Genomic DNA, 24,906 nt, shown 5'->3' with positions numbered 1-24,906 from the left:
GTAAATAGGGTCAACATTTTAACTCATAGATATCATCATGAAACGATCCTATAGTTGATTACAGACCATTTTTTTCTTACAAGTATTCTGAAATTGTATGTGAAAATGCATGCAAATGAGAAATGATCCTATTAAATATAATTTGCATACATTTCCAGAACAGAAATGAATACATTGAATAAAGCCAGATTAAAAATGATTTCTTCATTTGGTTGACATATTAGATTCAAAGGTTTTTACAGAGGGGATTTTGGGTATCTATTTAATCCCTCCATAAATCAGAAAATACTGTCAACACTCAATGGCCAAATGTTCACCGTGTTTTCAAAACAACCCAAAATCTAAAAATTGACCAATAAATGAAAAAAACAATTTTTTTTTACCTGTAATGTCACTCCTTAAATTAAGTAAAATGCAAAGTACAGGAGAGTGGCATCTCCCAAAGATGTAATAATATGAATATTATGGATATATTACATGGGTTGGAATACTAGAAACCATTATTGTTCATGCTGGATCACATAACGGAGCCACTGTCAATGTTACTAACACCAGGGCTTTTCCTACTATGACTAAAGTCTAAATGCCGGCTGTGAAGAAGGCCTTTTGTGTAAGAAGTTTAGTTTATCAGATGAAAATAAAAAAACATAAAACAATATATATTTTTTTAATGTTTATGCCTTTTACATTGTTTATATCTTTAAACTGTGCATTACCCTAAAGCAGGGGTCTTCAACGTTTTCCAGGCCAAGGACCCCCAAACTGATGGCGAGATGGAGCGGGGACCCCCTAATTATATATATTGTATAAAATTGTGTTATATCAAACTGGTCCTATAGTGCCATGTGTGCATTGATGACTGAAATACATCTTCTGCCTCCATTTATCTGTTTACTACAGTGTGTTGAATTCATGTTAATGTGTATTTAAAGACATTTCAATTAGTGGAAAAAATTGCAGGGGGGGGGGGAATATAAAAAAAAGTCTAATCAACCAAAACTTTCACGACCCCCATGCAGTACCTCCGCGGACCCCCTAGGGGTCGCGGACCCCCTGTTGAAGACCCCTGCCCTAAAGCATAAAAGAACAATAATTACAAAACAATGCAATTTATCAAGTTATTTTTAAACATTTTAAGCACTATGTTTTTGGGCACACTGCAATGAATAATTCAGTCGCATTCATGAATCAGTCATATGATATCACAATGAGCATCCAAAGTGCTAGACAAAAGTAGGTGAGTAGCCTATGGATGATCAGGAAGGGCCATCCAAATTCCTGAACTCTTTGGAACAAGTTGCCTGAGGAATAAGGATATCAGAGTGTCTTCTCCCAAGACACAACTAAGACTTAAAATTCTTTAAATCGTACAAATGAAGAAATATGATTACTTTGCTCTTTCTACTATGCAGCACATTGGCAAAGAATATATAGTTGATAGAAATATACATAGGATTATGAATAAATAGTGGCACGGCCTTTGGGGTGCCCTGACATCATCCTGTAGGCCAGGTGCACTGGTTCAGTCAGGTTTGCCTTAAAAGTGTACACATGAGTCTTCCCGCTGATGGGGCTGATGTTGTAGAAGCTCAGCCTGTGGGTCTTGAAACTCAGTCTGATCTCTAGCCTGTGTGAGACTGTGGTCCTCTTCAGCGGCACATCGTGACCCTGCTCAAAGGCTGTCAGCAGGTTGTTGAACCACATCAGACACCAGGAGCTCCGGCTACTTTCCAGAGCTGAGGGCAACCCACTACGTGCTAGCTTCCCACTGTAGCACACACCGATGATCCACGGAGAACCTTCGAGCTCCACCTCCCAGCTATGTTCACCTTCAGAGAAGCTCTGGGTGCTGAGGACCTGGAAGAAGTTGGTGAACCTTTGAGGAGAGGATGGGTAAGGCTGTTTAGCAGCGCTGAAAGTCACCGTCTTCAAGTCCTCTGAGAGGACAAGGTTTGGGTGGGCTGTTTCTGGATCAAAGGTCACCTCTGAAGGATTAAGAGTGTTTCGAAGGGAGCGCTGAATCTCTCCAAATCGTTCCCTCAGCTCAGCGTTCATGTCCTCCAGCTTTGGACAGGCTCGCGCAGAGTTGACTTTTGATTCAGCATGGTCGTCCTCTTCTCCCACAGGCTTAGCCATCAGCTCCACAATATGTGGTTGTAGAGTCTCTAGCTCATCACTAAATGCAGTCTTATCATCTTCCGTCAGAAGGGACTCCGCTCGGAGCACAGCTTGTCTCAGCTGCTTTGTCAGCTCGGAAGCTTGACTGACTCGTCTGCCTACACTGGCTTCACCTGGACCTACCTCTTCTTCAATCAGCTGCATCACCCGTGTGCTGTAGCTCTGTGCCAAATCTTTTATCTGCCCTAAAAGAACGCATGCTTTCTCTCTCAGCTGACCATTAGCAGTGGTCAGCTCTAACTCCCATTCCCTCTCCTTCCTCAGCACACTCTCTGCCATCTCCAACTTGAGGTTCAACTCTGTGACTTGAGATGCCATTCTGAATTTAGGTTCATCCATTTCCCTCTTGCCTTTGCCACTGCCATTCATTCCCTCACACCCTGAGCTCTCCTCCTGGCTCTCCCCAGCTTTTGCTGTGTCCTGGTTGTGCTTTGTGTTTGATTCTTCTGTAACAGAGCTATGATCACTCTTGATTGTTACATGGCTGACATCAGAAGAGTTTGCAGTGGAGTTGACTTTCCCAGCAGTGGCTTTGTAAGTCTCTATGATGCTGCACATTTTGAAGCTTTTCACGAGGGCTTTGGTTCCCTGGTACTCTGCCTGGCACTCAGGGCAGCTGTGTTGGTCAAGGCCTTCTCCCATTGTCTGAAGGCAGGCAAAGCAGTAGATGTGACTACAGGGAAGAGAAACAGGCTCAGAGAAGAACTGCAAGCAAATAGGGCATTTAAGCTCCAAAGCTAACGCTTCTCGATCGTCTGTTTTAGAAAACTTCGCTTCAGTCTCACTCACAGACATGTTGGCAAGCCCTAGAAAAAACAGACAACTCAGGGTAAGACTTCAGAAACATGCACAGCTTATTATGTACACTTGGATGATTTATTTGACTCTGTTAAGATTGTTAACGTCTATGTAATGAGTTAATAAATGTGTAAATGGCATAAGGGAATAAAGTAAAAAACAATAAAGTATAAAAAACAGGACTAGATTTATAAATTCCCTCGCAATTTATAAGAAAATAATGACCAAACACCAAATATAGTCGATTTTATATGTATTGTGTCAAATGGGAATTTTATTTCCCAACATGAATATCTTAATACCGAAATACTGAATCATTTTATGTTGACCTAAAATATTAAACCTTAAATGTAGGCTATTCCAGTCCAAAAACATATATATAAAATATCGTCATCGTGTCATCAATGACGGATATGGCCCTGAATAATATAGCTACGTTACCTTTCTTGCTGCAGGTGTATAGGGAAAAGGCCTATTGAGGAAGTAACCGATGCCCACGCGTGACTAGACTAGCCCAAGGCAACCATACAGTTTACGCATGCAATATAAAGTTATGTAAAAAATAATAATAATCACAGCTAACTCTGCACAAGCTAGACCATGGTTTTATCAAATGTTGTCTATAGTAAATGGGGCATTTTAGTCGCAGGAAGATGTTCTGTCAAGAACGAAGTAGCCTACAAAAATAGGTCAAATGTTTCTGCGTCGTCTGTTTACTCGTCGGTTAACTTTCGATTTCCAGCGAGCAGGATCTCCACGCGGCCGAATCACAAGTTTCAGTTTTATTAATCACTCTAACTGTACAGGGTTGATATGCTGCAGGGTAGGATAGCTTTGATTTATATTTAATTTGGCTTAGCTTCCTTGAAAAATAATTCGGCTGACATTATTCATAAGCGTCACTTAATGCGCATCACAAGCAAGCAAACTGCATTCAACTAAATACTGATTGTCCGTCATTACTAAAAAATCCGAATGAAGTAAAAGACAAAGAAAAAAAACTAACAAAAAAAAACGTACCTGTTAGTCTACAACAGTTCTGTCTTGCGTTCGAGTCTTCAGGTAGCTCACAGTCATCAATACAACGCACTGACGCAGAGATCAGCAGTCCGCCTTTCAGAAACACTGACGCCTTCATTTGTCCCGCTGGAGCTCACTGGATAACCCTAACCCACCTTGAGCAGCACGTTTCTGCCTGACTGCATGCATTTGCCAAACCTTGGCCCACTCTGCCCCACACTCTAATATGGTCTGTGCTAGGGTGACCAAACGTCCTCTTTTGCTCGGACATGTCCACTTTTTACGTACTGTCCGGTGGGGGAGGGGGGGATTGTAAATTAATGAAAATGTCCGGTTTACACTCTTTTTCATGAGACCATTGTACTTAAATTGACTTTGCGCTTTGCACACAACACTACGGTACTTTGTTGCATGACGTAATTCGCAAGAGGCTGCCTTGTCTTGCCTTGCCTTGCAGATCAGACAGCGGAGCACAAACTGCGCATTGCACACAAATTGCCGAAGTGTGAGTGCAGCTGCATAGTTGAACTGTAAATAAAACTTTCCACGTACCATCTCGGTCGGGACAAGTGGGAGGCGGAGTGCACCGTGTGCAAAGCTAGCACATTTGTTTTAGTGTCTATTAAGGTGCTGGGGATCTCAAAGCTCACATGGACAAAAAAAAACCTTATCTTATTACATTGAAAAGGTTTTAGAAGATATGTAGTTGAAGCTGGATTTTGAAGCTGACACAGAATAGGTCATATTTAGAACATAATTTCATATTTTTTTATTTGAAAAGAGCTATTTTGTTACAGGTTGTTACATACGTTACTTGTATACCATTGAGGCATAATAAAGCCTGTTCATTGACCTGAGAAGCCTGTCTGAATTTATCTTTTTGGGAAATCAAAACATGGTTACCCTAGTCAACGAAGAATTGGTACATCAGCATTTTAAAGGGGAACACCACCTAAATGAAGAATTCCAATTGTTTTTTTTCCATGGCCTAGGGAAGTCCAATCAGTGAACATGAGCTATTCTCTCTCTAAGCCAGAAACCTCAGAACGTTTTCCCTGGGTGCTCTGTGTCATATATAATTTTTTTCCCCCTATCATTGACTATCGATATCGGAGCAGTTACAGACTTTATGCTTGATGACATCACAAATCTGAGTTTCTGAAATTCCGGAGTTGTTCGTGTTTACATGTAAATTCAGATACGTTTGCGTTTCTATTGTTCATCAAATCGCTCTGAAAGTGATCCCAACGATAATGTTTGCCACTGTAGTTATAGTGTGGTGTGTACTCCGGCATCCACTTGAGTTAGAATTATTTTTTAAACTACATTTTTAATGTAATCATTATAGTTATCGTTCTTGGTGTGGACAGCCTTTTTAGGAATAACAAGTATGTATAAAATGGGCATAGTTCCTCTTTAAAGTACCTCTTGCCTAGTTTTTTTTTTTTTTTTTTAAATTGTATTGCAAAAATATACAGAATATAGTAAGAATGCAAAACAATATGCAGTGATGTCAATTAGGAATTTTAATTTGTCTCTTAAGTAAAAAAGTACATTGAATGTAAATATCAATCATTTTCACACTGAAAACAGGTAGTGCTTTATTTTAAAATCCATATAGTTCTATACAATTGTTTTAAAATGTAACAGCAAAATCCTCAGCTCCAATGCACTACCACACAGTTGGATGATAAGATATGCAACAAATAATAAATAACAGTCATTATAGTATAAAGGTGCCAGGTAAAACCACTACTGTTCCCCTCCAAGGTCAGTTTACACTAAATAAAAATAAAAAAGTCATGTTTGCCCGGCCCACCTCCGCATATATGTAGTGTACAAACATTTCTACACTCGGAATTACGGTACCTGAAAGGAAGGCATGTTGTAGTTTAACAATGATCATCTGCTCAGATTGTGTATTGGAATCCTCAGGTATTAAGAAAAAATAATGCTATTGTCCCTTCCAACCAACTCATACTCCATACTCATCTGTAGGCTTTGATTTAGCAGTTACCACACCTTATATCTCGCTTCCCATTCAAAGCTCTAATTACTTAGGACCCAGGGGAGTCAAATGTAATAAATAAACACTCGTGCGTGACAAAAACATAATATAGCTCAAATAACCCAAATTGTTTTAAATACATCAAACCATATTTGGTAGTTTTGTCCATGGAGGTATAGGTATATAAAGCCTATAACCCTCCCTCCACTACACACAATCTCAACAGAATGAAGTATAACAGGTTTGTTTTGTAGCTGTGTGTACCTGGGTCTATTTGAGCTTTGAGCATGAGCTCAGAGCAGTGAACTGACAATATCCAGGTCAGTCATAGAAAACAAGCAATAGTGTTGGCATGTGCAGAATTTAGGCATTACTAATTTTTACATTACAATACGTATCTAATACAACTCTATTTTATACAAATGTGTTTGGAGCTGAAAGGTGCTAAAGTGTTATACTAATACAATTCAAACTTATATTCTGGCATGACTATATGATACTGGATGCTACACACAATAACAAAAAACTAAAAACAGTCCAAAGGCATATTTATCCAGTACAAATGTACAAATGTGTACAAATGAAAATAGCTAAATACTGTGTAAACAGCCACACTCTGTGAGCACTGAGATTAAGCACTGCATAATGGTTTTACACTTGTGTTTGAAATGTTGAGTCAATAGATGTTATGACATCATTTGGTAATTTGGCTCTATCTTTATAAGACGGGACAGTCGCCTCTTTCTGTTCCAGTTTATTCAGTGTCCAGTTAACAGGCACTACAGTATCAAAGGCAATATTCAGGCATTCTGGGAAGTCTCATGCCTTTCAGAAAAAAAAGAGTTAACATACAGTCCCTGACAAAAGTCTTGTTGCTTGTGTACAAATTGACCTGAAGTGCGGCTGAAATATATTTCTAATCAAGATTTATTTACAAGAAATGGCTCATTTTAATCCCAACAGCTTTTGTAATAATGTTTCAGTGCAAAAAGAAACTGCAGATCTGCAGGGTGGAAGGCAACATCAATAGTCTCAAATACCAAGAAATCTTAGCTACCTCTTATATTCCCAACCATAAAAGAGGCCAAATTTTCCAGCAGGATGGTGCTCCATCGCATACTTCCATCTCCATTTCAAAGTTCCTCAAGGCGAAGAAGATCAAGATGCTCCAGGATTGGCCGGCCCAGTCACCAGACATGAACATCATTGAGCATATGTGGGGTAGGATGAAAGAGGAAGCATGGAAGACCAAACCAAAGAATATTGATGAACTCTGAGAGGCATGCAAGACTGCTTTCCTAGCTATTCCTGATGACTTCATCAATACATTGTATGAATCCTTGCCGAACCGCATGGATGCAGTCCTTCAAGCTCATGGAAGTCATACAAGATATTACATTTGAATCTCACAGCATCACTATTTAATTTGCTGACATATTTTAGTATTTGTAGTAAATTTGTTCAATTTATGTATAGGCGACACAACTTTTGTCTTGCCAAAATTTGACCTTTCTGTCTTGTTTAAATAATTAATCTTTTTTTAGTGAAACTAATTTATTTCAGTGCATTGAACATCATTTGGGAGGGTTTTAGCTTTTCATATGAGCTATTTCTTACACCAATTGATTAATTAAAAGTCAGGTTAATAGCAGGTGTTTCTACAAAATAGATAAGCGACAAGACTTTTGTCAGGGACTGTAGAGAGTATACGTGCTTGCTATAAGACTTGTGTGTGGTGTTTAGGTAGATGTGTGTGTGTCTACAGTAGTGCATCCAGGCCCAGTTATGGCAGAGGCTCCTTCCAACAGTCCAAAGCAGAGGATGTGCTTCCCCCGACAGAGAGCGTGGGGAAGAAATGTTCCACTGATTCACTGAGGACGCTGTACCTGCAAAACACACACACACACACACACACACACAAATGTATTTTTGTCAGAATGTTCAATGCCTAAAAAAGGATGGAAACAGTGTTTTTATCTGTGTTCTGTTGCACACTTACGATGACTTGACTTTACTTCTCTCCTGGATCAGCTCTCCTTTTGGGTTGACGGTAAATAATCTGGTATCAGGCACCCCGACCTGCTTGTAGGCATAAGCATCCTGCACGATGTAAGGCAGCAAAACAATACAGTTACACAGAGTAGCTTCAGTGGGACTCTAATCTTTGAGGTATCTATGTTAACTAAAACAATCGTTTGGCTGTTATAGCTCTCATCCATAATCATAAAGCATTAGCCAGTGTTTACTTTATATCCAACAAGCAAACCCAGACTTAAATCCACATTTCTCGCTGTAGAAGCCATTTATATCCACCTTTTAGTTACCGTAGGTTAATTTAACAAATTTTTATTTTAGCCACTTGGGGGAGTATTGCACTGGGTGTGGCACGACACTAGGAATTAGCTATATTTACAAGTTTGGCAATCAGTGAGGAGAACACATGGTTCTTACCGTAGCCGTGAGCACCCACTCGACCGACAGCAAGCCACAGCCCTTTATTAATCAGCACTAGGTGAAGTACCCTTTTATGTAAAATACCATGTTCTACTTTTATAATAAACAGGAACACCACCCAAAGAGAATCAATGCCTGGACCTAAGATCTTTTCTGCTACTCGTTGAGAACACCATGCCATCCATCCAGAGGCTTATAGGATAGCCTCAACACTCGCACTTCATTTTCTACATGCATCAGTTGTCATGAAGCTGGGGGACAATGGAGAAGCGTTTGTGGAAGAAAATGAAAGAGGACCAACATTTGATGGCCATGGGCGATTTCTCAATTCTTTGGTAACTTCATTTGGGCATGGTCTGTTATCATCATTATAAACGTTTCTTTACGTCCCCTAAGTCGCAGGTCTCATGCATGCACAGGAAGTTCATATTGAAAATATGTAAAAACATCTAAAACCTATGGGTGTGTTCTTTGCCTTTTTCCTAACAGGCATGGTCTCTCTGGGATTATGTACACACAGGTTTGTGCCAGGGTCTAACATTGTTGCCAACTATGAAACCTGGAATAGCTTGACTGAAAACACTTGTTGCTGAAGGTTATGGCTGTAACCTTGCTTACGTTGCTTACGTTAGTCCTGTTGCCAAAGGCCGCGTAGAAGGGCTGTCTCTGTGGGTTGAACAGGTCCTTGATGTCACTGAGACAGGCAATTTTAAACACCTCCGGCTTCTTCTCAATAACCTCTCTGCATAGGTCAGGACAGTCAGAATGGACGTGTATTATTAAAGAGTTTGTCTCCACACACACAAACACACACTTTAATTCAGTTAATGCTACAGTGAATTAGTAAGTAACTATCTGTCAAGTTGTAGTAGTAGTAGTATTTGTTACCTGTGCAGTGCTGAAAAGAGGCTGCTTGGGGCCAGCAGTACAGGGCCTTGAGGGAGGACAATGCCTTTGTCATTGACAGACTGAAGGTAGTCCTTAGTGATGGCAGACATACCTATGGCCCTTGCTGAACAATACAGGAACTTATAGCCATTTCTACAATGAAAGGAGTGACCATATTAGCATTTTAGTTTTATAACATGGAATAAGAAGAATGTGGATTATTCCACTTTTACTGCTTGTAATTGAGTTGACCTACCGCATCAACCCACCGAACACTTGTATCAATACTTTCCACAACACATATGTAATGTATATTATATTTCTCTGGATTTGTGTAACAGAAGATTAGCATTTCAAATTGAATCCAATCTTTTTCAATTAACGGAACAGCTGAGCTTGTTTTTAAAAGCATAAGATAAGGCGTTTGAAAATGGAGACAAACAGGGAAACATCTGGCAATGCAGATTAGCGACTCGGCTGCTGCAACTAATATTACATCACAATGAAATCATCAGCAGTGGACCTGATCTGCTTTTGCTTGTTGAGTAATGTGTGTAAAAGTTCAGTAAAAGGACCTGGTAAAAAGGGAAAAAACGTTGATGAGTTTTGCTCTTTGACTGCTGATAATATTTTCCAAACATTTTACATACTGGTGTATTTTGTGGTAGAGTGTGGCGATGCCTTTGTGTGTCCAGTCTTTTCCAAACCGAGGTAGAATTTGACCACGAGTATCAGACCTGCAGCAGAAAGACGGTGAAGATTCATAATACTGTAACTATGTAGTTTCAGACAATGTTCCACTGTACATCTTTAATAGTGATAGGAACTGTGACTTGCTTTGGCTCCAATGACACAGACACACACACAAAATAGCGTGCAAAATAGCGCGTTTTTACTTAGTGATGGTGCCGTCTATGTCTGATATGATGACACGATCGTCCCACTTCCACAGGTAGATGGCAGCCTCACAGCGGCAGGTGCCTTGGTATTGTGTGGTCACACTGAACACCACCTTGTTGGCTCCCTCACGCAGGTTTAACTGCTCCTGGTTATGGGAAAGGAGAGTTAGCTAATGAAGACAGAGTGGTCATCCTCTACATTCATTAAAAATGTATGTGGGCATCTGAATATGTGTGTGTGTGTGTGTGTGTGTGTGTGTGTGTGTGTATCTCTTACTATCTGATTAGAGGTCAGACGTAGCAATTTGCGGTACATCTGGGTGATACACTGAGTGGCGCTGAGGGTTTCTGTTGATAGGCTGGAAGTAATCATGGCTTCTTGGCTGAGGCCCGCCACTTCATCACTGTCGATGTCATCCAATGTGGCTCTGGAGAAACAACACACAAGTCAATCAACACTTTGGTTTTGGTTCAGATTTCTCGGTCACAGCATTTTTATTGATCAACTCCAAACGTTACAAATAAAGTGATTTAATGATCTGTGCATGACAGTAAAAAAATTAAATAAACACTGATTGGCTGTCACGTATGTTAAACTTTGGTTTTGTCAAACGCTGACGTCGCTGCTCATCATGACAATTAAATATGGGATAGAATGTTTGAGTAATGCACTATATAAACATAGTTTGAGCACACTCTGGTGGTGCAAAGGTGGGCTACATAATAGTTTGTAAAAAAGAAAAAAAAAGGATAAAAATCACTTTGTCCCAATTATCAGTACTTGTGGTGCTTATGTGAGTAAACTCTGCAGCTATGTAGAGGATCCATCTAAAAGGTGACCTGCACCTTTTTAGAAATGTAAATATATAACTACTAACTAACTACTAACTAAGTACAAGCTATGCGAGGTTTGCAGAGCGCTACAACTGTGATTGGTTTACTTGGGCTGTTTTGTGTTTTCTTCTTTTGTGTTTGTCCATAGGACAAAGTAATTCTCTTCTGTCAGGTGAGTATGAGAACCGGTGATGGAGGATCCCTCAGGGGTTTCTTCGATCTCTTCAGCCCACAGAGGGGCTTGGACCTGCGACTGAGGGTGATAAAGAAAAGTGTACAATGATGGAAACAGATAACAGACCATGCCCAAATGAAGTTACCAAAGAAATGAGAAATTGCCCATAGCCATCAAATGTTGGTCCTCTTACCTCCTTGTTTTCATTTTCTTCCACAAAAAAAGCTTCTCCATTGTCACCCAGCTTCATGTGCAGGTCAACTGATTCTCCATTGATCTCTATGTCCACCTAAAATCACAGGGTTGCATGTATGTGTCAAAGAAAAAAGCAGAGGGATAGACCTGTAGTAGAATTGTAGTTGTAGTGTAGTGGTAATTTAATGAGACAGAGAAGCACTGACAATTTTCTCCTTGGAGCGCAGCACACCCAGCTTTCCAAAGCGGACGTGAAAAGGGGAACACTGGAACGATCCATCGGGCTGTCGCACCACAATGACATCGATCCCTCCAGTGAGAGTGGCGGGGTTAAGGCCATGGCACAGCTCCTTCGCCGTCCCAAACATTGTCTGCGCAAACTGGCCCACAATATTCATGGTTTGGGACTGGAAACAAAAAACAAGAAGTGAGAACATTTTGGCCAGGTTTTACAAAAAAGGAACAAAAAGTGTCTGCATTCAGTATTTTCTGTTGTCTGCAATTTGATCCTTCAGCAGCACCCAACAACAATGTCATTCCTTGATAGTAAATGTAGAAGCCGCTATAGAATTACAACTTCTCACAACAATAGTCATCCAATTAACCAAAATAAAAAGCAGGTGACATTCAAGAAATCATATTAAGCATATACTAGGCTACATAAGTATGTGTTTTATGCTTAATATGGCACGTTTGCCTGTCAGCAAACAGAGTTCCTGTTATATGTCCCAACAACATTCAGATTTTTTAGGCCAAGTAACCAATAATGTCACTTGAATGATGATAAGGGACCTTTGGAATCGGATCTCAATCATGACTAATGGGCTAAAGGTTGGAGAGCGATGGGCCGATGGATCAAAGCATTCATCTACAAACACATTACCATGACACAAAGCTGGTTTGAATTCTGAAACATACCTCTTTCATTGTTTACTATATTTACAATATTTTCAGTACTTTCCTTGCAGTCACACAGCCCTTTCCGATGGGAAACTGAAGCTGTTATCTACACTCACCTAAAAGATTATTAGGAACACCTGTTCAATGTCTCATTAATGCAATTATCTAATCAACCAATCACATGGCAGTTGCTTCAATGCATTTAGGGGTGTGGTCCTGGTCAAGACAATCTCCTGAACTCCAAAGTGAATGTTAGAATGGGAAAGAAAGGTGATTTAAGCAATTTTGAGCGTGGCATGGTTGTTGGTGCCAGACGGGCCGGTCTGAGTATTTCACAATCTGCTCAGTTACTGGGATTTTCCCGCACAACCATTTCTAAGGTTTACAAAGAATGGTGTGAAAAGGGAAAAACATCCAGTATGCGGCAGTCCTGTGGGCAAAAATGCCTTGTTGATGCTAGAGGTCAGAGGAGAATGGGCCGACTCATTCAAGCTGATAGAAGAGCAACTTTGACTGAAATAACCACTCGTTACAGCCGAGGTTTGCAGGATTTGTGAAGCCACAACACGCACAACCTTGAGGCGGATGGGCTACGACAGCAGAAGACCCCACCGGGTACCACTCATCTCCACTACAAAGAGGATAAAGAGGCTACAATTTGCAAGAGCTCACCAGTTGAAGACTGGTAAAAATGTTGCCTGGTCTGATGGGTCTCGATTTCTGTTGAGACATTCAGAGGGTAGAGTCAGAATTGGGCGTAAACAGAATGAGACCATGGATCCATCATGCCTTGTTACCACTGTACAGGCTGGTGGTGGTGGTGTAATGGTGTGGGGGATGTTTTCTTGGCACACTTTAGGCCCCTTAGTGCCAGTTGGGCATTGTTTAAATGCCACGGCCTACATGAGCATTGTTTCTGACCATGTCCATTAGGGCTGCACGATTATGTCCAAAATTATAATCACGATTATTTTGTTTTAAATTTTGATCGCGATTATTCTCACGATTATTTGTTGATTTTAACCAAAACAAATGTTATTGTCACATAGGCTATTTATAACTGCGAGAGGGAGTGTGATGGACACTACTCACAGAGAGACGGCTGACTCATTATGAACGGGTCCAGCACGGGTCGAATGGCATACACACGTAGTGTGTATGAAACGTCTGTATCTTCACTGCGCTGCATTTTTATGAACTATGATATTCTGGCCATGGGTCACATCTCTGGTCCAGGTCCAGCAGCTCCGTCTCACACGCTGTTACTCTACCAACTGAAGTTAGCTGCATTCAGAAACTTCTTCTGTGTTCTTCGCCGTAGTGGCCGGGATAGCAGAGCTACCATGGAAACACTGGTACAAATACTGGTTTGCCCCTCATACTTACAATATACAGCTGTGTTAAAAAAAAATTAAAACTGTTGACAAATATCAGAAGTGTGGACCGGCGGCCGCTGTGTGGCGGGGCGCGGAGAGTAAGAGGAGAGAGAGTAGGACGAGAGAGCGTAGAAAGATCCAACACAGGCACGGCTTTACAGACGAAATGGGTCATGTAACGCAAAATTAAACCATATCCATATAAACAGCATTGCAGCGGATGCGAAGACATTCGCACCGGTGCGTCCTAGAGGAGCTAACAGCTAACAGACGCTAACTAGCACTGGTCACTGCTGTTGTCTGAAAAACAACAGATGGGACAAAGTGTTGCGTTTACTGGTAAACTGGTAAACCTTGAGACTGACGTCTTACCGACTGCTATCTGTTGAGTTTTCCTCACGCTACTCTGTCCTCTGGGACTGTCTACATCTAGAAACTTAACTGCACGGGGTGCAGTGAACTACTCTGACTTTACTCTGACTTCTGACGGCTTTATGGAGCGGGAGATTGGCTTTGCAAAATACACAGAGCGTTCTATGAAATGACGCTTTATAAAAAATAATCGCTCGATCACGCAAATTTGATCGTGGGAAGTCCAAATCGTGATCGCGATTAAAATTTGATTAATTGTGCAGCCCTAATGTCCATCCCTTTATGGCCCCATGTACCCATCCTCTGATGGCTACTTCCAGCAGGATAATGCACCATGTCACAAAGCTCGAATCATTTCAAATTGGTTTCTTGAACATGACAATGAGTTCACTGTACTAAAATGGCCCCCACAGTCACCAGATCTCAACCCAATAGAGCATCATTGGGATATGGTGGAACGGGAGCTTCGTGTATCCTACAAATCTCCATCAACTGCAAGATGCTGTCCTCTCAATATGGGCCAACATTTCTAAAGAATGCTTTCAGCACCTTGTTGAATCAATGCCACGTAGAATCAAGGCAGTTCTGAAGGCGAAAGGGGGTCAAACACAGTATTAGTATGGTGTTCCTAATAATCCTTTAGGTGAGTGTATACTGTCTTTAAAGTCACCAGACTTCATTGACAAAAACAGATATTTTACCTCATAAAACTGGAGTTGCTGTTCTACCGCTGTCTCTATCGGTTAGTTAGTTTGTGTTATTGTGTGCCTTTCCAGAGAATTTTTAGGAAGGGGTGAAGTTCTACTCTCGTGATACTTCCAGCTTCTGATCTGGTTGCAGTTCCAGAGGGCGCTCACAGGCGAGTGCAGAATGAATGGAGGTCTATGGAGCTATACCACTTTCATTTTTTGTTTAATAATTTGAATGCTGCATTCAAAAGGGAATGCTAAGAAAATACACACTGCTGGGTGTTAGATTTTTTTAAAGTTTCTTTTTTTCTTCCTAAAAAGCCTTTTAAATGTCAATGACGTCATACACATCCTACGGCCAGAGATACTGCTTTACTGCAATCTCTGAGTCACTTCCTTTTTTCTGTCGAGGCATTGACAACACAACTGACAGGTTAGGCTCTCCCTGTCAATACACGTGCTAGAAAGAGGTTTGCTAATGTTTTAAAGACCACGCCAAAATAGTCACTCTGACATTCTGGTTCCGCTTTGGATGCCATCAAACGGGATCTCTGCTCGTAATCAGTCCTTCACTAACCAATCAGCATTCATTAGCAGAATGGTAGCGTGTTGTGGGCAACAACGACTCAACCTGTAAGAAATCGAAAGGACATACATAAGTACTCTTTTGACACATAATTCATGTTGAACTTGCAAAAACTACAATCAAATATGAGATTTCTCAACGTCAATCAGAGGAAAGAGACAAATTTAGCCGTCTAACTCCGACGGCTAAGACTAATTTATTTTGCATTTGCCTGCGATCACCCCCAGTGGAACTCTGGTGGAACAGGCAACCACATTTTGTACAATGGGGCTAAATAAGGAGTGAACAGGTTCTCCATAGATGGGCTCTAGCCTTTATTTAGCATTAAGCTAAAGAAATAGCCCGTGCTAGCTGCTACTGTAAGCTAATGTTGCCTTTGCTGCGTTCAACAGCAACTGCCTCAGTTTGCGCATGCAGCTAGCCCAGAAGGCTCTATTTCCTAGTGAACATACAGTAATGGAAAAAAGTATTTGACCCCCTGCTGATTTTGTACATTTTCCCACTGACAAAGAAATGATTCCTCTATAATTTGTAATGGTAGATTTATTTGAACAGTGAAAGACAGAATAATAACAAAAATCCAGAAAAACACATGTCAAAAATGTTAAAAATAGATTTGCATTTTATTGAGGGAAATCCCCATCTCAACCATAAAGATTTCTGGCACCCAGGTGTTTTTATACAGGTAATGTGCTTAGATTAGGAGCACACTCTTAAAGGGAGTGCTCCTAATATTAGCTTGTTACCTGTATAAAAGACACCTGTCCACAGAAGCAATCAATCAATCATATTCCAAACTCTCCACCTTGGCCAAGACCAAAGAGCTTTCCATAGATGTCAGGGACAAGATTGTAGACCTACGCAAGTCTGGAATGGACTAAAAGACCACTGCCAAGCAGCTTGGTGAGAAGGTGACAACAGTTGGTGCAATTATTCGCAAATGGAAGAAACACAAAAGAACTGTAAATCTCTCTCAGCCTGGGGCTCAATGCAAGATCTCACCTTGGGAAGTTGCAATGATGATGAGAACAGTGAGGAGTCAGCCCAGAACTACACGGGGGGATCTTGTCAATGATCTCAAGGCAGCTGGGACCATAGTCGCCAAGAAAACAATAGGTAACACACTACGTTGTGAAATCCTGCAGCGCCCGCAAGGTCCCCCTGCTCAAATAAGCACATATACAGGCCCGTCTGAAGTTTTCCAATGAACAGCTGAATGATTCAGAAGACAACTAGGTGAAAGTGTTGGAAATTTTGGAAATTTGGCATCAACTCAACTCACCATGGTTAGAGGAGGAGGAATGCTGCCTATGACCCCAAGAATACCATGACATGTGTTTTTATGATTTTTTTGTTGTTGTTCTCACTGTTCAAATAAATTTACCATTAAAATTATAGACTGATCATTTCTTTGTCAGTGGAGAAAAGTACAAAATCAGCAGGGCATCAAATACTTTTCCCTCACTGTAATTATTTATTAATAAAAATCTATTCAAATTGGAATGTGACTATTACTTTCAAATTGCCATAGTTGATGACCATTTTAACAAAGCTCCGCTTCAACGCCCCTTAGCTGTGATGTAATCACAATACCACAGTTTGGCATGAGCTATTGCTTAATTATACCCAAATGAGCTTTATTGATTCCCATTGATTTACTGCACTCAAACAGTAGTATACTTCATGTTAAACTTAAATACATACTGATTTGATTACAGCATCGACAACGTTTTGAAGCAGTATTGACGCCACAATAAAACCATCCATCTTCATCCGCTTTATCTGGTATCGGGTCGCGGGGGCAGCAGCTCCAGTAGGGGACCCCAAACTTCCCTTTCCCAAGCCACATCAACCAGCTCCAACTGGGGGATCCCTAGGCGTTCCCAGGCCAGGTTGGAGATATAATCTCTTCACCTAGTCCTGGGTCTTCCCCGAGGGCTCCTCCCAGCTGGACGTGCCTGGAACACCTCCCTAGGGAGGCGCCCAGGAGGCATCCTTACCAGATGCCCGAACCACCTCAACTGGCTCCTTTCAACGCGAAGGAGCAGCGGCTCTACTCCGAGCTCCTCTCGGATGACTAAGCTTCTCACCCCATCTCTAAGGGAGACGCCAGCCACCTTCCTGAGGAAACCCATTTCGGCCTCTTGTACCCTGGATCTCGTTCTTTTGGTCATGACCCAGCCTTCATGACCATAGGTGAGGGTAGGAAGGAAAATTGCCCAGTAGCTCGAGAGCTTTGCCTTGTGGCTCAGCTCTCTTTTCGTCACAACGGTGCGATAAACAGAATGTAATACCTCACCGGCTGCTCCGATTCTCCGACCAATCTCACGCTCCATGGTCCCCTCACTCACGAACAAGACCCCAAGGTACTTAAATTCCTTCACTTGGGGTAAGGACTCACTCCCTACCCGGAGAAAGCACTCCATCGGTTTCCTGCTGAGAACCATGGCCTCAGATTTAGAGGTGCTGATCCTCATCCCAGCCGCTTCACACTCGGCTGCGAACCGATCCAGTGAGTGCTGAAGGTCACAGACCGATGATGCCATCAGGACCACATCATCTGCAAAAAGCAGCGATGAGATCCCGAGCCCACCGAACTGCAACCCCTCCCTGCCCTGACTACGCCTCGATGTCCTGTCCATATATATTACAAACAGGATTGGTGACAAAGCGCAGCCCTGGCGGAGGCCAACCCTCACCTGGAACGAGTCCGACTTACTGCCGAGAACCCGGACACAGCTCTCGCTTTGGTCATACAGAGATTGGATGGCCCTGAGAAGGGACCCCCTCACGCCATACTCCCGCAGCACCTCCCACAATTTCTCCCGGGGGACCCAGTCACACGCCTTCTCCAGATCCACAAAACACATGTAGACTGGTTGGGCATACTCCCAGGCCCCCTCCAAGATCCTTGCGAGAGTAAAGATCTGATCCATTGTTCCACGACCAGGACGGAATCCACATTGTTCCTCTTCAATCCGAGGTTCGACTATCAGCCGAACCCTCCTTTCCAGCACCTTGGAGTATACTTTACCAGGGAAGCTGAGAAGTGTGATACCCCTGTAATTGGCACACACCCTCTGGTCCCCCTTTTTGAAGAGGGGAACCACCACCCCGGTCTGCCACTCCTTAGCACCGTCCCAGACTTTCACGCAATGTTGAAGAGGCGTGTTAACCAAGACAGCCCCTCCACACCCAAGCTTCAGCATTTCTGGATGGATCTCATCAATCCCTGGGGCTTTTGGGGGAAAACCAGGGAAATTGACGAAAGATCCCCCCCCATCCTCCAGCTCTGCCCTACCCCAGAGGGGGTGTCGCTTGGGTTTTTGGGGTTCCTCCAAAATGCTCCTTCCACCCTCTATTAACCCCCCCCAGTTGGGTCAACCCGTCCCCCCTCCTTACTGTTTAAAAAGCTTGAATTTATTCCCCGCTTTCCCCCTCCTGAGGTGGTGAACGGGTTTTTCCCGAAAACCTTGGGGCCGACCGAAAAAAAATCCCTTTTCCTGTCTTCTTTCCCAAAATTCTCCCCCACCCCTGCTTGGCCCCCTTAGGCGAAGTTGCGCCCCCCAAGGGGCCCCTCGGACCGTGCTCCCGCCCCCGGTTTCCCCGGTAAAATATCCCAAGGACTCCTCAGTCGACGGCTTCCCTGACCCCCGTGTCCACCAGGGTGGTTTTTTGGGTTTCCGCCCCTTTAGGGACCTAAACCCAAAAACCCCCGCTCGCCGCCGACTTTTTGCAATGGAAACTTTGAACTTTTCCACTCAGGTTTTAAAGCCCCCATCCCCACAGGGGTGCACAAAGCTCCGCCGGAGGTGTGGTTTTTAAAGTCCCTCCCGGGCAGGGGCCTCCTCCCAAAAGTTCCCAGTTTACCCCCACTACCCGGTTTGGGGGTTACCATTTGTCCAGAGGCTTTCCCCCCCCCCCCTGACCCAACTCACCCCCCAATGGTAACCCGTTTACGCTCTGGGCCCCCCTCTTTCCCCCCATTGGGCCAAAAAAACGGGCCCCCGATCAGTTTAAACGATTTTAAAATCGATCATTTACCTTTTGGCCCCAGGGGGCTCTGGGGGCCCCCTTTCCTTATGAGCTCCCCTGGGTTGAACATGGTGTTTTTGGATGGGGCAAACCAAAACTAACACAGAACCCAAAACCCGACCAAACCCCTCCGGGTTTAGTCATGGAGGCCGTTCCTCTCCTCACACCCCTCCAATTCTCCCATTTTCCCCCCTTTTGGGATTGAAATCCCCCATAAAATTTTTGTCCCCCACGGAGCCCCATACAGGATTCCCCCTTAAGGCTCCAAAAAGGGGCCCAATACTCCGAACTCTTGTTTGGGGCATACGCACAAAAAAGTCAAGTTTCCCCCCCCATCACCCGCGGCGTAGGGAAAAAAAGGGAAAACCCCCCGTCCCCCGGGGTAAAAAATCCCAAAGCCGCGCGCTCAAACCGGGGGTTTTTTAGTATCCCCACACCCCCCCCCGCCTCACACCATAGGGAACCCCCGGAGTAGGACAAGTCCCAAACCCCCATCCAGGATTTCGGTTTTCCCGAAACAAGACTGTTTCGGAGGGTGAGCCCCACCGATCTAACGGGGAGCGCTCCACCTCCCGCACAATTTCCGGCTCCTTCCCCCACAGAGGGGGTGACATTCCACGCCCCCAGAGCCAGCCTCTCCCGCCTGGGTCTGGTCCTCGAAGCCCCTGACCTTTTTGCTGCCACCCTGTGACAACGCACCCGACCCCTTTGGATCCTCCCAGGTGGTGGGCCCTGGGCAGGAGGAGAAGTGCCACGTTGCTTCTTCGGCTGTGCCCGACCGGGCTTCGTGGCAACCCCGCCCCAGGCGCTCGCTTCATGACCCACCGTCTGGGCTGGCTCCAGACGGGGCCCGGCTTTCCACCGGGGGGGGTCACTCTATCCCCTTTCCCTTTTTCTTCCATCGAGTTTTTGAACCATCTTTTTCTAGCCCCTCCCCTGAGAACCTCTTTTCCCATGGGAGACCCTACCAGGGGCACAAAGCTGCAGACAACACAGCCCTCAGGTTCATAGGGACACACAAACCTCTCCACCACGATAAGGTGATGGTTCCCGGAGACGTCCAGAGGTCCAAAATAAAACAACAAATAATTTGTTCTGTGTTGACGTTCAATATTTGAAAATCAATAATTATTTCTTTTTAAAATTACATTTATACCTGCATATCAAAAAAACATTGCACCATTGCGTGTTGCATGAAAAATGTTAACATGGGAGCCGAAATAAAGACGGACACACCACGCAACTGACATGCTCACGCCACACAGGCAGTGTGAAGCCGGCCTTAGTGTTTTAAAAATGGCAATTTTTATCAATAGGCTTGTTCGAGATGAGCCAGGTCTGCGCAGAATCGATCACCCCTGTTGCATGCCGGTTAGATTTGTGTCCGACTTGATCCGGACCATAGACCATTAATATTCGATGATCCCGACTTGCTCTGACGTCATGCAGACGTAGGCAACAATAATCTCACAAGAGCAAGGCGGCCTCTCAGCTGATTGGTTCAAAATCGACTCAACAGGATGACGTCTTGTATACATTTTTTATAGATTTTGAATAGGAGGGATTTTACTTGCTATTTGTCTGATTTAAAGGCTTATTTTGTACAGAGCACATGTTGTGTGGCTGATAATGACGTTTAGAAGTCAGAGAGACTAAATCTGTTCAGATCACGGATCGTCTACAGTCTGTTGTCAATTACAATCAGCAACAGATTACATGTAGAGCCTTTGAGAGTTACTCTGTCATAATTAAAACAACTAGAGAGTGTGTACAAGCTGATATGTGGGAATGGAAACTCTCCAACTTTACTGCAAATTTTTGTCCCCGCCCCCTGCTGCTGCCACCTGCTCTCGTCCACTTTACAGACAAGGCACAGTTCATCTCGAACGAGCCCCCCTAGCACTGCCATTCAAAAGACCATTTGACCAAAAACAAAAATACGGTCAATCTTAAAAGTGGTGCTTCCGTCCTGTTTATGCTTTTAAAGGACATTAAAAAAAAAATACCCTAGATTGCATTTTGGTGAGAGTTACACTTAAATACTTGATGACATCACAAATTTGAGTTTCAGCACTCTAGTTTTTGGATTTAAGAGTGAGCCGTTTGGACTGTCTTAGACCATAGAATAAAATGCATGACTATTTAAAATTATTGGCGCAGTTTCCCTTTAAATGCTGAAAGCCAAATCAAGTGGGCTGTCAAAATATTACAACTGTTTCAGGTCGGCACACTAAATGTAATCAGTCATTCACAGACTTTTCCAAACGTGCCTTAGGTACAGGTGAAACTCAAAAAATTAGCATATGGTGAAAAGTTCATTCATTTCAGCAATTCAACTTTGTGTCTGTTTCTCAGTGGTCCAAAGTCCTCTTTTCTGATGAGAGCAAATTTTGCATCTCATTTGGAAACAAAGGTCCCAGAGTCTGGAGGAAGACTAGAGAGGCAGACAATCCAAGATGCTTGAAGTCCAGTTGAAGTTGAAATCTGTGTTGGTTCGGGGAGCCATGTCATCTGCTGGTGTTGGTCCACTGTGCTTTATTAAGTCCAGAGTCAGTGCAGCCGTCTACCAGACATTTTATGGTACTTTATGCTTCCTTCAGAAGACGAGCTTTATGGAGATGCTGACTTCATTTTTCAGCAGGACTTGGCACTTACCCACACAGCCAAAAGTACCAAAACCTGGTTCAATGACCATGGGATTACTGTGCTTGATTGGCCCGCAAACTCTCCTGACCCCCATAGAGAATCTATGGGGCATTGCCAAGAGAAAGATGAAAGACATGAGACCGAACAATGCAGAAGAGCTGAGGGCCACTGTTGTAGCATCCAGGTCTTCCATAACACCTCAGCAGTGCCACAGGCTGATAGCATCCATGCCACGCCGCATTGAGGCAGTAATTCATGCGAAAGGGGCCCAAACAAAGTACAGAGTACACATGCATGATTATACTTTTCAGAGGGCTGACATTTCTGTATTTAAAATCCTTTTTTTATTGATTTCGTGTAATATGCTAATTTCCTGAGTACCCCATAATCATCAAAATGATATTAAATAAAAGGCTTGAAATATATCACTTTGCATGTAATGAGTCTATATAATATTAGTTTCACCTTTTAAGCTGAATTACTGAAATGAACCATATGCACCATATGCTAATTCTTTGAGTTTCACCTGTATTACCAGTTTCCCAATCTTAAGAACCGGCCAAGACTAGATCTGTTCTTAATTGACCTTTGCCTCTAAGGAGACACAGACACAAAGATCTAGCATCTGCCTCCTTCTCTCGACTACGGAGCCTCTGAGGGGACACGAGCAACAACAAAATCTAAAGTTTGGTTTCATGAACATGAAAGTTTTAAAACTTTTTCGTATAAGGACGCAAATCTTTTGAGTGAGCACTTGAAAGCCGTCTATTGATGAAGCCTGGGCCGTTCTGACGGCAGTACAGGGTCAGTTAGTTGCCCAATATTTTAATCTAGGTCTTCATTGTAAGGACGTTGCTGCTTTGCTTGCACGTCGTCACCATTATACTGTTTCGATACGACATTTCAAACGGATTTTAAAGCAAGGAATACAGCGATTTGGATCGGACAATTACTTTCATTTATGAACACAAACATCAGGCCGACTCCACGGATATATGGATGCAGGCTCCGTATGCATTATAGCAAGCGAACTGTATTCAACTAAATATTGATTGTCCGTCATTACGAACAGAAAGTCAAAGAATTAAGTGAAAGACAATTAAAAAAAAGACTTACCTACTGGAACTTAGTAGGCTACTGTCTCGCTTCGAGTCTTCGTGTTCAGGTAGCTCAGAGTCACTAGGCTCGTCCGAGACGAACTGCGTCTCGCTTGTTAAGTGGACGAGAGCAGGCGGCAGCAGCGGGGGGCGGGGACAAAAAGCTGAGGTAAAGCCGGACAGTTTCCACCTGATTTCAGCCAGCTTCAGACAACAGGATCAGTTAGAAAAACACTGTGGTGCGATTCCGATTTAATAAAATATAATCAGACCCACATCAGCTGGTACGCAGTCTCTAGTTGTTTTATTTATGTCAGAGTAACTCACAAAATGTTCTACATGCAATCTGATTTTAACTAACAACAGACTGTAGATGGTCAGTGATCTGAACAGATTTGGTCTCTCTGACTTCTAAACGTCTCTATCAGCCACACAACATGTGTTCTGTACAGAATAAGTCTTTAAATCAGACAAATAGCAGTTAAAATCCTTCCGATTCAAAAACAATAAAAAGTTTATATAAAACGTCATCATGTTGAATCGATTGTGAACCAATCAGCTGTTAGATCAGCTAAGAGGCTTCCCAGCATGCTCTGGGTTCACCTGCGTCTTGCAGTCGGTGAAAAGCAACTGCGCCGCCTGCGTCTCAGAACTGCGGCCGCCTTGCTGTCGTGAGATTCTCGTTGCCTACGTGTGCATGACGTCAGAGCAAGTCGGGATCAAGTCGGACACAAATCTAACCAGCATGCAACGGGCGGTGATCGATTCTGCGCAGACCTGGCTCATCTCCAACGAGCCTAATGAAAGGAAAAACCCGTTTTTGTTTTCTTTATTTTTTTCATACCCAACTGAGCTTTATTCTATTGTAGTGCTCTCTTTTCTGAAACAGAAATTGTTCACATACTCAGAACGTTTTCCCTGGGTGCTCTGTGTCATATATAATTTTTTTTCCCCTATTATTGACTATCGATATTGGAGCAGTTACAGACTTTATGCTTGATGACATCACAAATCTGAGTTTCTGAAATTCAGATGCATATTTAGTATCAGTATTTCTATTGTTCATCAAATCGCTCTGAAAGTGATCCCAACGATAATGTTTGCCACTGTAGTTATAGTGTGGTGTGTACTCCGGCATCCACTTGAGTTAGAATTATTTTTAAAACTACATTTTTAATGTAATCATTATAGTTATCGTTCTTGGTGTGGACAGCCTTTTTAGGAATAACAAGTATGTATAAAATGGGCATAGTTCCTCTTTAAAGTACCTCTTGCCAAGTTTTTTTTTTTTTTTTTTTTTTTAAATTGTATTGCAAAAATATACAGAATATAGTAAGAATGCAAAACAATATGCAGTGATGTCAATTAGGAATTTTAATTTGTCTCTTAATTAAGTAAAAAGTACATTGAATGTAATATCAATCATTTTCACACTGAAAACAGTAGTGCTTTATTTTAAAATCCATATAGTTCTATACAATTGTTTTAAAATGTAACAGCAAAATCCTCAGCTCCAATGCACTACCACACAGTTGGATGATAAGATATGCACAAATAAAAATAACAGTCATTATAGTATAAAGGTGCCAGGTAAAACCACTACTGTTCCCCTCCAAGGTCAGTTTACACTAAATAAAATAAAAAAGTCATGTTTGCCCGGCCCACCTCCATATATGTAGTGTACAAACATTTCTACACTCGGAATTACGGTACCTGAAAGGAAGGCATGTTGTAGTTTAACAATGATCATCTGCTC

The 24,906-nt window shown here is 42.7% G+C and overlaps 2 protein-coding genes across 6 annotated transcripts; both read right to left on the bottom strand.

Moving 5' to 3' along the window:
* Positions 1–669: 669 nt before the first annotated feature.
* On the bottom strand, positions 670–23,223 carry trim107 (tripartite motif containing 107). 3 transcript variants are annotated; one of them, XM_032513848.1, is made up of 3 exons: positions 23,200–23,223; positions 4,004–4,024; positions 670–2,986 (listed from the first exon to the last, which is right to left on the bottom strand). In XM_032513848.1, exon 3 carries the CDS (start codon positions 2,971–2,973, stop codon positions 1,456–1,458), a length of 1,518 nt encoding a protein of 505 aa, XP_032369739.1. In that variant the 5' UTR covers positions 2,974–2,986; positions 4,004–4,024; positions 23,200–23,223; the 3' UTR covers positions 670–1,455. The 3 variants fall into 3 exon arrangements, with proteins under 3 accessions (XP_032369739.1, XP_032369737.1, XP_032369738.1); XM_032513846.1 differs by lacking the exon at positions 23,200–23,223 and having other exon boundaries at positions 670–2,984; positions 3,997–4,240; XM_032513847.1 differs by lacking the exon at positions 23,200–23,223 and having other exon boundaries at positions 4,004–4,208.
* zgc:123305 lies at positions 7,642–23,289 on the bottom strand. Of its 3 annotated transcripts, none has more exons than XM_032513849.1 (12): positions 23,170–23,289; positions 15,301–15,417; positions 11,656–11,856; positions 11,448–11,543; positions 11,187–11,332; positions 10,523–10,673; positions 10,243–10,391; positions 9,997–10,083; positions 9,347–9,499; positions 9,086–9,200; positions 8,004–8,104; positions 7,642–7,890 (listed from the first exon to the last, which is right to left on the bottom strand). In XM_032513849.1, the coding sequence occupies exons 3-12, from the start codon at positions 11,845–11,847 to the stop codon at positions 7,788–7,790; spliced, it is 1,293 nt and encodes a 430-aa protein (XP_032369740.1). In that variant the 5' UTR covers positions 11,848–11,856; positions 15,301–15,417; positions 23,170–23,289; the 3' UTR covers positions 7,642–7,787. The 3 variants fall into 3 exon arrangements, with proteins under 3 accessions (XP_032369740.1, XP_032369741.1, XP_032369743.1); XM_032513850.1 differs by having other exon boundaries at positions 23,174–23,232; XM_032513852.1 differs by lacking the exon at positions 15,301–15,417 and having other exon boundaries at positions 23,170–23,239.
* Between the last annotated feature and the right edge of the window lie 1,617 nt (positions 23,290–24,906).

The sequence above is a fragment of the Etheostoma spectabile genome, chromosome 4 (genome assembly GCF_008692095.1).
Source record: "Etheostoma spectabile isolate EspeVRDwgs_2016 chromosome 4, UIUC_Espe_1.0, whole genome shotgun sequence".
NCBI classification, from domain to species: Eukaryota; Metazoa; Chordata; class Actinopteri; order Perciformes; family Percidae; genus Etheostoma; species Etheostoma spectabile.
Note: the sequence above shows the minus strand (reverse complement) of the source record. Positions and strands in the feature narration are given on the sequence as shown.